At 69.8% G+C, this 15,238-nt stretch overlaps 2 protein-coding genes across 2 annotated transcripts; one reads left to right on the forward strand and one right to left on the reverse strand.

Moving 5' to 3' along the window:
• Window positions 1-98: 98 nt before the first annotated feature.
• FMNL3 (formin like 3) lies at window positions 99-11,412 on the reverse strand. Its single transcript, XM_062015391.1, is given in 28 exon segments — window positions 99-516; window positions 1,089-1,186; window positions 1,287-1,398; window positions 1,479-1,568; window positions 1,663-1,764; window positions 2,050-2,210; window positions 2,312-2,441; window positions 2,542-2,622; window positions 2,767-2,835; window positions 2,924-3,158; window positions 3,707-3,909; window positions 3,995-4,119; window positions 4,319-4,387; window positions 4,601-4,634; window positions 4,637-4,849; window positions 4,943-5,044; window positions 5,159-5,308; window positions 5,400-5,510; window positions 5,600-5,674; window positions 5,780-5,873; window positions 5,960-6,036; window positions 6,134-6,242; window positions 7,061-7,213; window positions 7,565-7,648; window positions 8,705-8,781; window positions 8,859-8,939; window positions 9,037-9,120; window positions 11,199-11,412. Coding segments are annotated over 27 exon segments (3,060 nt in total). The 5' UTR covers window positions 11,346-11,412; the 3' UTR covers window positions 99-516; window positions 1,089-1,094.
• Window positions 11,413-11,716: 304 nt separating this feature from the next.
• On the forward strand, window positions 11,717-15,171 carry TMBIM6 (transmembrane BAX inhibitor motif containing 6). Its single transcript, XM_062015405.1, has 10 exons — window positions 11,717-11,785; window positions 12,575-12,676; window positions 12,770-12,878; window positions 12,965-13,085; window positions 13,187-13,235; window positions 13,327-13,424; window positions 13,520-13,599; window positions 14,234-14,334; window positions 14,429-14,501; window positions 14,590-15,171. The coding sequence occupies exons 2-10, from the start codon at window positions 12,621-12,623 to the stop codon at window positions 14,614-14,616; spliced, it is 714 nt and encodes a 237-aa protein (XP_061871389.1). The 5' UTR covers window positions 11,717-11,785; window positions 12,575-12,620; the 3' UTR covers window positions 14,617-15,171.
• Window positions 15,172-15,238: the final 67 nt, after the last annotated feature.

Below are 15,238 nucleotides of genomic sequence, written 5' to 3' on the forward strand. Positions count from 1 at the left end.
TTGTGCCCCCCACCCTGAGCCATGGGACCCCCGCCATGGGGGGGTTCCACAGCCACCCAGACCCCCCTGTGCCCCCCCCAAAGCAGGCAGTGGCCATGTAAAAGATTCCATCTATTTCACATGTACAAAAAGTCACTGGGGGAGGGGGTCCGGGGGAGGGGGGGGATCTGGGGGGGGGGGCAGCAGGATGGTGCCCCTCCCACCCCCCCCAACCCCGGCCTGGCTTTGGTCCCTTTGTTTTTGGCACTTAGTGTTCACATCAGTGGTCAAAGTGACGAGCGCAGGGTCGGGGGCGTTCGTGGTCCCCATGGTGGGGAGGGGGCTCTGAGGCTGTGCCCCCCCTGCAGCCAGAGGCAGGATTTGGCCTCCGCTGTGGGCAGACTGGGGAGGGAGGGGGGTCTGTCCCCTCGGGTTGGGGTGGGAAACTGAGGCAGCCACAGCCCAGCACCCCCCCCCCCCCCCGGGCCAGCCCAGGGTCCTCACCCTCGCTCGGCTACAGGCGGATCCAGCGGCGTGCTGTGGGGTGGGAGGGACCGGGTCAGGGGCCTGGGGCACCCCCTGGGCCAGGGATCCAGCACTGGGATCCAGTACTGCACCAGGACCCTGCACTGGGATCCAGTACTGCACCAGGATCCAGTATTGCACCAGGACCCTGCATCAACCCACCCCCACCAGAATCCACCCTGGCACCAGGATCCTGTGCTGGGATCCAACCTGGCACTGGGATCCTGTGCTGGGATCCTGTGCTGGGATCCTGTGCTGGGATCCAGCCTGGCACCGGGTTCCTGTGCCAGGAGCCAGTGCTGGGATCCAACCTGGCACCAGCATCCTGTACTGGGATCCAGCTTAGCACTGGGATCCTGTGCTGGGATCCAGCCTGGCACTGGGATCCTGTGCTGGGATCCTGTGCTGGGATCCAGCCTGGCACTGGGATCCTGTGCTGGGATCCTGTGCCAGGCTCCGGGGTGACAGCATGCGAGGAGGGGATGTGCAGGAGGAGGGGGGCGTGCAGGAGGGTGCATGCAGGGCCGTGGGGGGGATCCAGGCGGATCCAGGGGATCCAGGGGGATCCGTGGTGCCGGCGGTACCTGGGGCTAACAGCTGGACTCGTCGTGGTGGGACGGGTCGCAGAAGAAGCGCGAGCCGCGCTTGGCCGTGCGCGCCGTGAAGGGGACGCTCTTCAGCGCTGTGGTGGGGGGTTGGGGGGGGCGAGGAGGCACAGGGGGGTGTCAGACCCCGCACCCGGCGCCCGGGCCGGGGAGGGGGCACCCTGGGGGGGGTCGTACCCGTGATGATGTCCTCGATGGTGCCGTCCTTGCCCTCGTAGACCGGCCGGTGGTCCTTGGCCTGGCGCCGCCGCAGCTCCGCGATCAGCTCCTGCTGCTGCCACTTGTTGCGCTGGGGGCGGGGGCAGGCGGAGGGGTCACGGACTGGGGGGCACACGCGTGTCCCACCCCCGCTGCCCAGCCCACACTCACCTTCTCCTGCTTCTTGGCCTCCTGCGCCAGCAGCTTCTCGCGCATCACCTCCTCCTGCCTCTTGCGCGCCTCGTTGTCCTGCTCCGCGTCCTGCGGGGACGGGGGCAGCCGTGGGGACCAGCCCCCTCCCCAGCCCCGCCCGGCCCCGCCCGGCCCCGCCCGGCCCCGCCCGGCCCCGCCTCACCTTGTAGGAGCGGATGAACCGCACGAAGACCGGGAAGAAGACGGCCGGGGGCGTGGTTTTGGGGCTCTCTCCGAAATAGCGCACCACGGTGTTGTAGGCGTCCTGGGGAGGGGGCGAGGGCAGCGGCGTGAGGCTGCCCCAGGGCACGGGCGACACGGGGGGCGGAGCTCTTCCCCCCGAGAGGGGTGTCAGCCCCTGTGCCAGGCTGCCCGGGGGGTGACGGGGTGCCCAGCCCTGGAGGGACCCCGAAGCCGTGGGGCTGAGGTGCTGGGGGTCGTGGCAGGGGGAGGGGGAGGGACTCGAGGAGCTCAAAGGGCTTTTCCAGCCGCGGCGACTGTGACTCCCCGAGGCCGTGAGCCCGGGCTGGTGAGGCAGGAGCAGCCTCACCTCAGCCGTCCGGGCGTCCTTCTGCAGCCGCTCCAGCTTGCCCTCGCTGGCCGTCAGGAAGCCGCGCAGGACGCTGCTCTCGTGCAGCCCACACTCCCTGCGCAGCAGCTCCATCCCCCGGCCCAGCTCCTTCACGTCCAGCAGCACGTTCTCCAGGGACACTGCAGGGACAGGGGGGTGGGTCGGGGGACACGCGGCACCCCCTCAGCCCAGGGAGTGGCAGAGTGCAGAGTGGAGGGGACACGGGGAGCAGAGGGGGGACCTGCGGCCGCCTTCTCCACGAAGTGCAGCTCCTGCCAGAAGGTCGCCAGCTCCGGGTACTTCTCCCGCACCGTCAGCGCGATGAAGTGCAGCAGCGTCATCTTCCTGTCCGTGGACTTGGTGTCCAGGAGCTGCGGGATTTGAGGAGGGGATGAGGGGAGAGGTCAGGGCTGCAGGACAGAGCCCACAAGAGCTCATTCGGCCCCCAAGGACGAGGCAAAGTGGTCCCACCAGGTCCAGGCTCTGCAGTTTGAAGCCGTAGACGGCGCCGCGTTTGCTGCTGTTCATGTAGTTGCCCAGTGCCAGGATGATCTGCAGGGGAGAAGCACCGAGGGATGGGGTTCAGAGACCCCCCCTCATCACGGGCTCCCCCCATCCCACCCAGCTATGGGGAAGATGGAGGTCAGCAGATCGACCCGGGTTGTCCCCACACGCCCTGGTGCCCTCCACGCTCACCTCCAACATGTGCTTCAGCTTCTGGGAGGACTTGACAGAGGCTGATGCCGCGATGATGGCGTTGAGCTGCTGCAGGGGGGCAGGAGGAGGGGGCTCAGCTGCGGTGCGGGCTCCAGCCCCCACCCCGCGTTCCTTTGCCCCCTCCCCAGCTCCCTACCGGCGTCAGCATCTGGATGTTGTCGGCGAAGTTGCCGAGGAAGGCCATGATGGCCATGCGCTGGGGCAGCCGCTCCACCTTGCTGAACTGCAGCATGAAGCGATCCTCGTCCGCCAGCTCCTCCAGCGGCTTGCGCTCCCGCTCCCACTGCCGCAGCGCCTTGGCCTCCGCCTCGGTCGGCAGGAACCGCATCAGGCACTCCACAAAGTCCACCGGCAGCGTCGCCAGGTCGAACCTGCCCCCCGCGCCCACGGTCACCAGCTCCCCACGGCACCCCCGGCCCGGCCCCCGCGCCGTGCCTGGGCACCACTGCATGGACCCCCTGGACCCTGCATGGACCATCTGCACCCTGCATGCACCCTGCATGGACCCCCTGCACCCTGCATGCACCCTCTGCATCCTCCATGGACCCCCTGCACCCTGCATGCACCCTCTGCACCCCCTTGCACCCCAGTGCATCCCTGCATGGACCCTGTGTTCCCCCCTGCACCCTGCATGCACCCTCTGCACCCCAGTCAGCCACCCTGCATTCTGTCTGGTTCTCCTGCACCCCAGCCACTCCCCCCACACCCTGTCTGGACCCCCTGCACCCCAACCAGTCCCCCCTGCTCTCCCTGCACACCCTGACAAGTCCCTCTGCACCTCTACCAGCCCCTCTGCAACCTCTCTAACTCCCTTACACCACGTTTGACCCCTCTGCACCCCAACCAACCCCCCCTACCCCCTTCCTGGCCCTTCTGCACCCCAAGGAGCCCCCCGTGCCCCCTCCCCAGCCCAGCGTACGTGTGGATGGCCCTGCAGATCTCCTCGGCGCTGCGACCCGCCTTGCGCAGGGTGATGGCCAAGTTCTTGGCCCTGTTGGCCTCCAGCAGCGTCACTTTGGCAGCCGCCTTCTGCGACGCTTTGTTCTTGGCGCAGACCAGGTCAAGGGCAGGACCCTGCGCTTTGGTCTTGAAAAGCTCCTCGAAGCGCTCCAGGTCAAGGTCCTGGTGAGAGAAGGAGGGGGCTCAGAGGTGGTGGGAGAGGTGGGTGGGTGACAGCTCGACCTGTGGGGGAGGGTCCTGGGCTCACCTCCAGCACCCTCTCGTCGTCCAGCTCGCTGAACACTGTCCCGCTGATCTGGTTGGGCTTCAGCGCCGTCCAGTTGAAGACGGGCAGCCGGAACTTGGTCTTGATGGGCTTCTTGATCCGGATGGCTGCCAGCAGAGCAGGGGCTGGCTCAGCACCCGCCAGGGCAGGGGGACACATCCTGTGCCCACCCTGAGCCACCACTGCATCGGTCCCCAGGCTGTCACCCTCCCCTGGGACACCCCATCCCTGTGCCGTGGGCACTGCACCAGTCCCTTGTCGACCACAACCCCCTTCCCCACGGTCCCCACGGTGACTCCCACGTACCCGAGAGCCCGACAGTGAGGGCAATGGAGGGCGAAGCTCCGGGCAGTGGTGGGGCCGGGGGGCACTTGCCTGCAAAGGGAGGAGAGGCTGAGACCATGTCCTGAGTGGGGTGGTCCAGTTTTGGGGACCCCCTTGGCCTCAGCAGTAGCTCAGCACCAGGGACACCCCAGTTTTGGAGCCCTCCTCCCCGTCCTGGGGATGTCCCAGCCCCTGGCGACAGCCCAGCTCAGGGATGCCCCAGTTTTGGGGATGCTCCAGGGACTCCCCTCCCTGACTCCTCACCTGGGAGCGGGGGCGCAGGGGGGGGGCAGGGGGGGCGGGGGGGGGCGGCGGGGGGGGCGCAGCCTCCACGGGGGGCAGGACGGGGACCCTCGGAGCCTCTTGCAGGGGCTCGGGCTCGGGCTGGGGAGGGGGCTCGGCGCCCGTCACGGGGGGCGGCTCGGAGCCGTAGCGCCGCCGGAAAGCTTCGTCCTTCTCCTTGATCATCCGCCGCAGCGTGTGGACCTGGTGGCTCGTGTGCTCGTAGGTCTCCTGGGGACAGGCAGCGTCAGGTCAGGCCGGAGGGACACACACACAACCCCTTCCCCCGCTCCCCATGGCCCCCGCAGCCCCCTCTCCACGCACCTTGACCACCTCCAGCTCCTTCTCCCGCTGCAGCAGCTGCTTCTCCAGCTCTGCCACGCGCATCATGTTCTCGTTCTCCAGGTCCAGCAGCTTCTCCGTCAGCTGCGGGGGGAGACGCGGCTGCGACACCATCTCGGGGACCCCCCTCCCCACGAGGGGAAAACCCAGGGTGGGGGGTTGGGTACAGCCAGACCCACGTCCTCCACGCTCACGTACGTGGGACAGATGCTCCTCCAGCTCCTCCACCTTCTCCAGGGCCACGTTTTTGGTCTCGGCGTCCTCCAGCAGCCCCCCGACGTCGAAGACGTTGTCCAGGTACGCCTGGATCTGCACCTGCAGCTTCTCGCTCTCCGTGTGCCTCGACTTCTGCGGGCGCCGGCGCAGCGTCAGGGGAAGGGGTGGGGGTGGCGTCTCCTCGGGGCTGTCCATCCCCCCAGGCCCCCCACGACCCTCGTACCTGCAGGAACTCCTCCAGCCCCAGCTTGGTGAACTCGTACTGGAGGTGGACGCGGAAGTTCATGTCCTCCACCGAGTGCACCACGATGTTGATGAACTGCATGCAGGCGACCTGCGGCAGCGCTGGCGTCACCGGGAGCCCCCTCAGCCCCCCACCCAGGTCCCGTCCCCAGGACCCCCACCCAGGCCTGGGAGTCCCACCATGAAGTCAATGCTGCTGTCCTCGTTGCGGAAATAATCCATCAGCCGCTCGAAGCGATGCTTCTCCTGGCAGACCTGAGCAGGGGGTGGATGTGGGGTCACCCTGGTGCCCCCTCCCAGCCTGGTCCTGTCTCCTCTCCCCATCCCAGTCTGCTCCTGCTGCCCCCTCTCCCTCTGTACCTCCTTGAAGTTGTCGAAGGCAGCGAGGATGATCTCATGGCCGCCTCTCACCAGGCACACGGCCGCCAGCAGCTCCAGCACCAGCGCCTTTGTTCTAAGGCCAAGCAGCACCGGCACCGTCACCATCACCCCAGCCAGCACCAGAAACCCACCCTGGCCTGGCCCCCTGCCCCTCCTTACCTCGGGTTCTTGTTATTGAGGCTCAGGGCGATCTCATTGACAGCGTGGGGATGGGACATGACGAGGTTGAAGCCGTACTGCGGGGACGGAGCGGGGACGGCGTTAGCGGCGCCGGCGCGGTGACACCGGCGGCACCACCGTGCAGCCACCCCCCTCCCCACGTCATGGTGATACCTGGTAGTTCATGATGGCGCGGAGACACATGATGCAGAGGTGGACGTCGTCCTTCTGGCTCACCAGCCGCGAGTTCTTGAGCGCCCGGCGGCTCGGCAGCGTCCCGTAGCTGCAGGGACACGGGCGCCGGTGAGCGGGACCCTCACCATGGGGTCAGGGGCAACCGCCAGCGCTCACCGTGGTGGGGGCAACCGGGACCGGGGAGGGGGAGAAGGAGGAGACAGAGGGGCTTACAGAGGGGCAGAGGCGGAGAGAAGCGGCGAGAGGGACAGAGGAGACCGGAGCGAAGCCGCCGCGGGCGCCGGGCAGCCGGTACTTACCCGGCGAGGCAGGCGCGGAGCAGAGAGAGAGAGAGCGCAGCCAGAGAGGGGGGGACACGGCCCTGGAAGCACAGACGGGGCGTTTTACCCCGGGCAGAGGCAGAGCGAGGGCGAGCAGAGGCAGAGGGACGGGCGGCTGCAGGGGGAGCAGCGCGAGGCGAGGCACGTGGCAGCCACACCGTGGGTAAGGCACAGCCTGGCGCCGTGGGGGGGATGGTGGGGCAGGAGGCACAAGGGCACAGCAGGTTCCGTGGTGATGGTGCGTGGCACAGGGCGGGGCAGCACGTGGCACTGTGCACCACGGGCAGGATGGTGCTTGGACTGGCACAGACCACGGCAGGACAGTGCATGGCACAGGGCACAGCGGTACAGGGCCTGGCACACACCAAGGGCAGGTTGGTGCACGGCACAGGGCACGATGGCACGGCACACAGCATGGCAGGATGGCACTTGGCCTGGCACACGCTGTGACAGGACGGTGCTTGGCACAGCACGTGCCCCACGTGCAGGACAGAGCAGAGCCCAGGGAGCAGCGAGCGGCAGCACCGCAGCCGCCCAGAGCCGCCGGCACGTGGCCCAGCAGCCGCCCGGCGCGGCGGGGACGTACCGTAGTGCGGTGTGGCGGGCAGAGCGAGCCAGGCTGCTGGCGAAGGGGGCGGGCAGGGCACTGGGGTGCTGCAGATCCTCGATGGACCTGCTCCAGGCGCGCAGCTTCTCCAGCGCGCCGTCCTCGCCGCCTTCCAGGCCCTCAAAATCCAACCTGGGTGGGACACGCGCGGCGTGGGGAGGGGAGGGGAAGGGGCAACGCGGCTTCGGCGCGGAGCGGCACAGGCACCGCGGCAAGCGCTGCAGCGGGGGGGCAGCGGGGGGCAGCGGGAGGCACAGCGTGGCCCCAGGACCCCCAGCCTGGGGGAGCAGGAGGGGACGGAGCAGCAGGCGGGTCCCCGCGTGCCAGCCGGGCTGCCCCGGTGCCGATAAGGGGCTGGGTGGTATCAGCTGCTGGCAGCAGGGAGCTGCTGTGGGGTACCAGGACTCTCCACATCCCAGGTCTCTGTCCCCTGGCACCCCAGGGGACCCCCAGCACCCCAGGGACCCCCAGCACCATACTCACATGACAGCACACTGGGCGAAGGACAGGTAGTTCACCAGCACGTCCAGCCCCTTGTTCTCGTCATTGAGGAACTCACGCACCCACCTACGGCACCAGGCACCCATCAGGACCCTCAGGTGCCTGGGACCACCCCCTTGGCACGAACCCCCGACCATGGGTGGATGGGGAGGGGGCAGTGGGGGCGTCCCGAGGCTCCAGTGGCCGTTGTAGCCCCTCTGCTATCGCCGGGGCCAGCACCGGCGCGGCTTTATCTGCCGGCTGCAGATCCGGCGGCACCAGGCGGGACACAGAGCCGAGCGCTGCGGCTGTGCCCCCTCCCCAGCCCCCGGCATGCGGAGGGCGGGGGGGTGCGATGTGCATTCCACGGGGGGTACATGCGGAGGGGGGCGCCCGGGCAGAGGGGCAGCGTGTGCGGGCTGGGGGAGGCACGCGGCCAGGGGTGCCCAGGGACGGGACTCTGCCCGCAGCCGGGGGCGGTGCGGGAGGCGGCAGCGGGGAGGGGGGTCCGTGGCCGCCCCTTTCCTGCCGGCGCCAGCCCCTCGCCCCAGCCCGTTTCCTGTCTCCGGCTGCTGCTATTTTCGGGCTGCGGGCGGGGAAAAGCCGAACGACGGGGCCGGTGGCGGGGCACAGCCCGGTCCATAAACGAGCCGCCCTGAACGTACGGGCGCGGCCACAGCGACCGGGGCACCCGCCGGTGCCACCCGCATGGTCGCCGGTACCGTCCCGGTGCCTCCGGCCGCCCCGCGCGTCGCCCCGCACGCCGGACGGAGGAGCCGCCGGGGCCGGGTCGCGGAGCTGCCGGCTCGGGGGTGGCGTCGAGCCCTCGGGGATGGTTTGGGGAGGAGCCGGGAAGGATCCGGCCGCGCTGCTGCTTCATCGCCGGGGCGTCATCGCCGGCCCATCCGCCCCCGCGACCCGCACGTCGATGCCCCGACCCCACAGCACGGCCGGGGCAGGAACCGGCACAGTTCCTGCAGCGCCTCCGACTTCCCCTGCAGCTGTGCCCGGGCTGGTGCTGCGACCCCAAACGCCCTGGGGACCCTGTGCCCCACCTCCTCGGCACCTCAAAGTCTCTCCCACCTCCAGGACCCCAAATACCCCTCTCGGGGCCCTAAAACCCTCCTGAGACCGTGCACTCACCCGATGTGGTTCGTCCTCAGGCTGATCTCCAGCTCACGCAGGACTTTGGTTGACTCTTGTACCCTCCTCCTGAACTTCTGGGGGAGCAGAGCAAGGCTGAGCCGGGCCCCCCCAGACCCCTGACCCCCCTCCCCAGCTCCTGCCAGCCCCTCACCTTCCGTGTGACACCCGGCTCCAGGAAGCTGCGCAGTTTCTGGATGTAGGCGTGAGGGGGGCTCTTCACCTGGAACCGCTCCTGGGGGGGACCCGTGGGGGGGATCGGTGACACGGGCACGGTGTCATGACCCCCCCCTCCTTTAGGAGCCCCCCATGGCCCTCCTCCAGCCCCCCACCTGGTCACAGATGAGGTCCCACTTCTTCTCGTTGTCGTACTGGCGCAGGAGTCGGGCTTTGTCCGGGGGCAGGTTCATGGAGCTCTGGGGGCAGAGGGGAAGGGGTGTCACCCCGGGGGACAGGGGGACACAGCCCCCTCGAGGCACCTCCAGCCCACAACCACGGATCCCCCCGAGCTCCGTGGCACAGCCGGGGTCCCTGGCACTGGGAAGCACTGGTGGCCATGGTGCCGCCAGCGCCAGACGCCCCAAATCTCGCCAGCGCCGCCGCCGCGTCCTTCCTGTCTGCGCCGCTGGGAAACCGCAGCCTCCGCTCCCCCCCCGCGGCACCGGCTGCCCGGGGAGCTGGGAACCTCCACGGCATTGCCCGGGGACCACTGGCAGGATGCGGCCCCGGCATCAACCAGGGACACAAATGGGATCCTGTGGTGGAAACTGGGGACGCTGGATGACCCCGTGGTCTTGGGGCTGCCCTGGATGGCGATGCCACCGCTGTGGGCGATGCCACCCTGGCCAGGGGGCTCCGGGCAGCACCGGGCAGAACCCGGCCATCGCCGCAGCGGGAGGTGCCGATGCTCCACCCGGCCCGCGGCTGCTAAAATTATCCCTGTCCTGGTCATCGCGGCCCCGCAGGAAACCGGGGCAGAGCCTGGGAGAGGCTGCGCGCCCCCGGGGTGAGGGGCGGACGGGGACAGTCCCACGGGAACGGAGACATCGCCGCCGGGATGGGGGTTCCCCCCCTCCCCAGAATTGCCCAGGGGACGGGGGGCTTTGAAGCGCGGCCGCTCTCGCTGCCGTTCCCGCCGCTCGGCTTCCTGCCTTTGTGGCGGGAGCTGGGCTGCTCCAGGCCGGGAACTTCCTCTGCCACCGCCCCCCGGCATCACCCCCACACCGGAGACACCCTCCCGGCTCCGTCCCGGCCGCCCCGGGACCGGGGGCTGCGGGGGCTGAGGCTCCCCGCGGGGTGGGGGACCCCCGGGGTGGGTCCAGCCCGGCCGGGGGCCACCAGCGCTGCAGCCCCATCACATGATGAAATATTTTCCTCCCTGGCAGCGGCGCTGACGGCACCGGGCGTCGCCGACGCCGACGGAGGGGGATTTAGGGGGGTTTTTGGGGGTTTCCCCGGTGCCGTCACCCCCCCTCCAAATCCCCCTCCCCCGGCCTCAGCCTCGTCTGGCAGGATATGTCCCCCCCGCCAGCGGCCTCGCGGGGACGGGCTGCCGCATCCGCCCCGCGTGGGACACGCACCGGCCCCACGGGTGGGTGCCCTTCACAGGCGGTGGGACTCTCACCGGGGTGCCACCCCACCCCCGATACCCCCCGGCTCCGGCTCTCAGAGCCGCCTGGGGCCGCACTCGGCATTTCCTGCCCGGACGCGGCTTCCGTTGGCTACGGGCAAAACCGGACGGCAGCGCCGGGCAGCGGGGCCGTGTGCCACGGGTGTCACCCGCCCACGGTGGCCCTGCCGTCGCGTGTCCCCCCTCCCCAGACAAAGGCAGCCGGGGACCGGCACCGCGGAGGGTGCCGATGGGTCCGACCCAGTGCACCGCGAGCCCGGGGCCGGGGGGATGCGGTGGTCCCCGTGGCCTCGGTGGTCCCGACGGCACTGCGGTCACGGGGTGGGGAGGGGGGCCACTGGCGAGCCACGGCCCCCATGACAGGGTGTCACGGCGGCCTCGTCCAGTGACCGCTGCGGCACGGCCACCGCCCCGGCTGTGACAGCGACCCGGGCACCGCGCGGGGTGGCCGTGCCCAAGGGGCCCCTCCGGGAGCACCGGGAGTGCCGTCAGTCCCCGGGGCTGTCCCGGGATCGGTTTTCCCCGCGGTCGCTGCCCCGGCACCGTGTCCACTGCCCATCCCCGCGGGCCCCCGCGCTCGCTGCCCGCCCCCGGTTGGCTCCGGGCGCCGGTGCCGTCGGTCCCCGGCGGAGTTCGTCCGCCCACCGGCCCCGCAGCCGGACGCCGCGACGGCAGTTCAGCGGCGGGGCGCGTCCGGCCCGGGACGGTGCCCCAGGAGAGGGGTCCCGGGTGGGGGCGGCACCGGAGGGCTCGTTGAGAACGGGGACGGAGCAGCGGGGAAAGCGCCCCGGGAACCGGAGAAGCGCAACGGGAGCCGGGATGGGGCGGGGGGAGGAAGTGTCGCGGCGGAGGTCTCCGTCTCACCAGCACCAGGGCGAAGCGCTCCTCCAGCTCGCACGGCTCCGGCATCGGCATCTTGCCCGGGGGGAGCAGCCCCGGACCCCCCGGGGCCGCCGTTGATCCCGGGCCCCGGGGCAGCGCGTCCCCGTCCGCGCTCTCCACGTTCCCCATCCCCGGCGGAGGCTCCGGGGGGCGGCGGGGAGCGGGGGGGCGGCCTCAGCCCCGTCGCGTCCGAGCGCGGCCGCCGCCGCCCCCCGGAGCCGCCCCCGCCCCGCCCCGCGCGCGCCGCCGCGCCGCAGCCGCCGGGGGGCGCCAGAGCGCGGGAAGCGAAAGCGAGACGCCGATTGGCCGAGACCGCGGCCAATGAGCGACGGCAGCGGGACTGGGGGTGGGAGCGCGGAGCGGGAGCGCGCGGCCAACGGCCGGTCTCGGGCGCGGCCGCCAGCCAATCAGCGGCCGAGGCGCCTCGCCACGCCCCGTCCCGTCCGGCCGCCGCCGGCCAATAGCGCGAGGCGGGGGGCGGGACTCCGCGCGTCGGCGGCCAATGGGCGGCGGGGGCGTGTCGCGAGCGGAGCGGCAGCGGCCTGGCCCGGACGCGCAGCGCGGCGCAGGTGAGGCCCGAGGGGCCCGAACCCCCCCCCACGCCCCCCGCCCCGCCCCGGGCCCGCCCCGCGCCCCCGAGCGGCCCCCGCCGCCCCCCGCCGCCCCCCGCCCCGCCGAGCGGCCCCGCGGCTCCCCCCGCCGCCGCGGGGCAAAGGTCGGGCCGGTCGCACCGCCAGCGGCTGCCCCCGGGCGGGGACACGGCGGGGCCGGTGCGCAGCGGCGCGGAAGGGCTGGAGAGAGGCCCCGAGGTGCTGCCGAGGGGACGGGACGGGACGGGGGGGGAAGGCTGTGGGCCCTGGGGAGCTGGGGGACCCTGGAGGGACCCCAGAGCCGCGGGGCCGAGGTGCTGAGGCCGTGGGTCAGTGCTGGGCCGGGCAGGGTGAGGGCAGGCGGTGGGACTGAGCGGCTTCCAGGGCTTTCCCAGCCCCAGTGGGTCTGTGTTTAGTCCCTGACACCCTCAGGAGCAGCCCCTCGCGCCGCTTGGCCGGGCTGGTTGCCCTCCCACAGGTGCCAGAGCGAACAGCACCAGCCGAACCGGCCAGACCGGGGGCTGAGCAGGGATAGAGGAGGAGGAGGAGGAGGAGGAGGAGGAGGAGGAGGAGGAGGAGGAGGCCTCGTGCTGCCAGAGCCTCCTCCAGGAATGTCATCAAGGCCACTAACAGCAGCCTGGCACAGACACTTCCCAGCTGCCGGCAGCGGGACCAGCCCCTGGGGCTTTGCACCAGCTGCAGGGGAGGAGGGTCCTGGGCAGCCCCCAGCCCCTGAGCTGCAGCCTCCCCCTGCCCCCCTCCCTGCAGCTCTCACCCTGCCAAGCGGCCGAGGGCCCCGTCCCAGCGCAGCACCATGAACATCTTCGACCGGAACATCAACTTCGATGCCGTCTTCAAGTTCTCCCACATGTGAGTGGGCACCTCAGGGGCTGGGGGGTGATTCTGGGCACGGGGGCTGCTCCAGCCTCACCACCCCCACGTCTCCCCCCTTGTCACCTGCAGCTCAGCTTCCACCCAGGAGCACCTGAAGAGGGTTTATTCCAGCTTCGCTCTCTGCATGTTCGTGGCAGCTGCAGGTGCCTACATCAACGTGATGACCCACCTCGTGCAGGTGAGAGCCTCAGGGCAGCCTGGGTGCCCCTGGCCCGGGCTGAGGGGGTGAGGACAGGCCCCCACCTGCCTTTTTCTCCCCCACAGTTCAGCCTCCTGACCGGCCTGGGAGCGCTGGGGCTGATGATGTGGCTGACGGCCACCCCGCACAGCCGGGAGACGGAGCAGAAGAGGCTGGGGCTGCTGGTGGGCTTCGCCTTCCTGACAGGTACGTGGGCACCAGGACCCCTCCCTGAGCCCTGGGGAGGGGGCACAAGGGCCCCCAGGCTCTCCCAAACGCCTCAGTGACACCCAGCTCTGTCCTTCCAGGCATCAACCTGGGGCCTCTCCTGGAAATGTGCATCTCCATCAACCCCAGGTAGGAGCGTGACCCCCCCCCCCCGCCCAGGCTGCTCCCTGCAGCCCCCCACAGCCCCTCCTCACCCCTCCCTCTGCTTCCTCTCCCCCAGCATCATCCCCACAGCCTTCCTGGGCACCGCTGCCATCTTCACCTGCTTCTCGCTCAGCGCCCTGTACGCCCGGCGCCGCAGCTTCCTCTACCTGGGAGGTGAGAGACGGGGCTTGAGGACAGTGGGGGGCTCCTTGTGTGGAGTGGGGGCACCCACGGGGCTGGGACCTCACCCCCCTGCCCTCTCCCCACAGGTTTCCTTCTGTCTGGCCTCACCCTGATGCTTCTGTCCTCCGTGGTTAACGCCTTCATGGGATCCGCCTGGCTCTTCACGGTGAGGCCAGCGGCTGGGAGCCCAAAATCACCAGTGGCAGCCTGGCTGGGGCCAGCAGCAGCAGGGCAGGGATTGTCCCCTGTGCTGGGCCCTGGGGAGCTGCAGCTCCAGGGCTGGGGGCAGGGTTGGGCCCTTCACTCAGTGCCAGAGGTGCTGCAGCAGGGCCAGAGACAGCGTGAGATGGTTTTGAGGGGGAAAAGCGGGGTTTTGGTGGTGAAGTCCCTGCCAGGAGGGTGCAGGGAGGTGGGGGTCGGTCTCTGCTCCCCAGTGACAAGGGGTGGGATCAATTCTGTGATTCTGAGGGGGAAAAATGGTGTTTTAGTAGAGTTTTGAGGGGGAAAAGGGTGTTTTGGTGGACTTCTGAGGAAAAAGTGGGGTTTGGTGGAGTTTTGAGGGAAATAGTGGGAGTTTTTTGTGATCTGAGGGGGAAAAAGAGGGTTTTTTTGATGGAGCTGGGGGAGTGCCCAGCCCTGGAGGGACCCCAAAGCCGTGGGGCTGAGGTGCTGAGGGCTGTGGGTCAGTGCTGGGCTGGGCAGGGTGAGGGGAGGGACTCCAGCAGCTCCGGGGGCTTTTCCAGCTGCACCACGCTGTGCTTCCTCCCTGGTGCCCCCTCTGACATCCCCCCTCCCCACAGGCCAACCTGTACCTGGGGCTGATGGTCATGTGTGGCTTCGTGCTGTTCGACACGCAGCTCATCATCGAGAAGGCTGAGAGCGGGGACAAGGATTACATCTGGTGCGTGTGCTGCAGGGGGCGTGGGGGGCACGCGGAGGCCAGCCCGGCCCCCCGAGCCCCTCCTCCCTCTCCTCTCCCTCCCTCCCTCCCACAGGCACTGCGTCGATCTCTTCCTCGACTTCGTGGACATCTTCCGGGAGCTGCTGATGATCCTGGGCATGGCCGAGGTGGGTGAGACCCTCCCCCCTGAGCAAAGCGGGGCCGGCCGTGCCCGGGGTGATTGTGTCTCCCCCTCCCTTTTTCCTCCTCTTGCAGAACAAGAAGAAGAAGGAGAAGAAGTGAAGCAGCCCCGGGCCGTGGTGGAGCCGCCCCCTCCCCGCCCCTTCCCCTCTCCATTAAAGGGGTCGTTGCTTTGCTGCCCACCAGCAGCTCAGAAGCTGGGTTTTTTTGCTCCTTTTGGGTTTTTCCTCTTCGTTTCCCGCTTTTTCCCGGTTGTTTTTGGTTAAAAACCAGCCCACTTGTGGATCCCGCCGCGGTTCTGCTCCTCCCCCTTCGCCCGCCCCCCCGCGCCCACCCCCTCGGGATTGTTGCAACACCGCGATAGAGGTTTCTCACCAGGTGTAGCCCCCCCTCGCCTCCCCTCTGCCCACCGTGATGGTTTTGGGACGGGGGAGGGGAAGCAGCGGGGACCCCCTGAAGCCAAAAACCTCCGCGAGGAGCCTCATTCCGCACCAGTGCCAAGAAACCCGAGGGGAGGGACACGTGGGGCTGCGCGAGCAGCCGCGGGTGCGATGGGTTTGGGCTCTGAGCTCTTTCCTTCCCCTCCCTCCCTCCCTCCCCCAGCGCCGACGGCTCTTTGTACACCGGGACGAGTCAATAAAACACTCAAGAGTTGAACTGGTCAGTCCCCTCCCTTCCTTCTCCCTCCCTCCGTCCGTCCGTCCTTGTCTCCTCCCCCGCGCGG

This window comes from Colius striatus, chromosome 26 (assembly GCF_028858725.1).
Source record: "Colius striatus isolate bColStr4 chromosome 26, bColStr4.1.hap1, whole genome shotgun sequence".
Taxonomy (NCBI): Eukaryota; Metazoa; Chordata; class Aves; order Coliiformes; family Coliidae; genus Colius; species Colius striatus.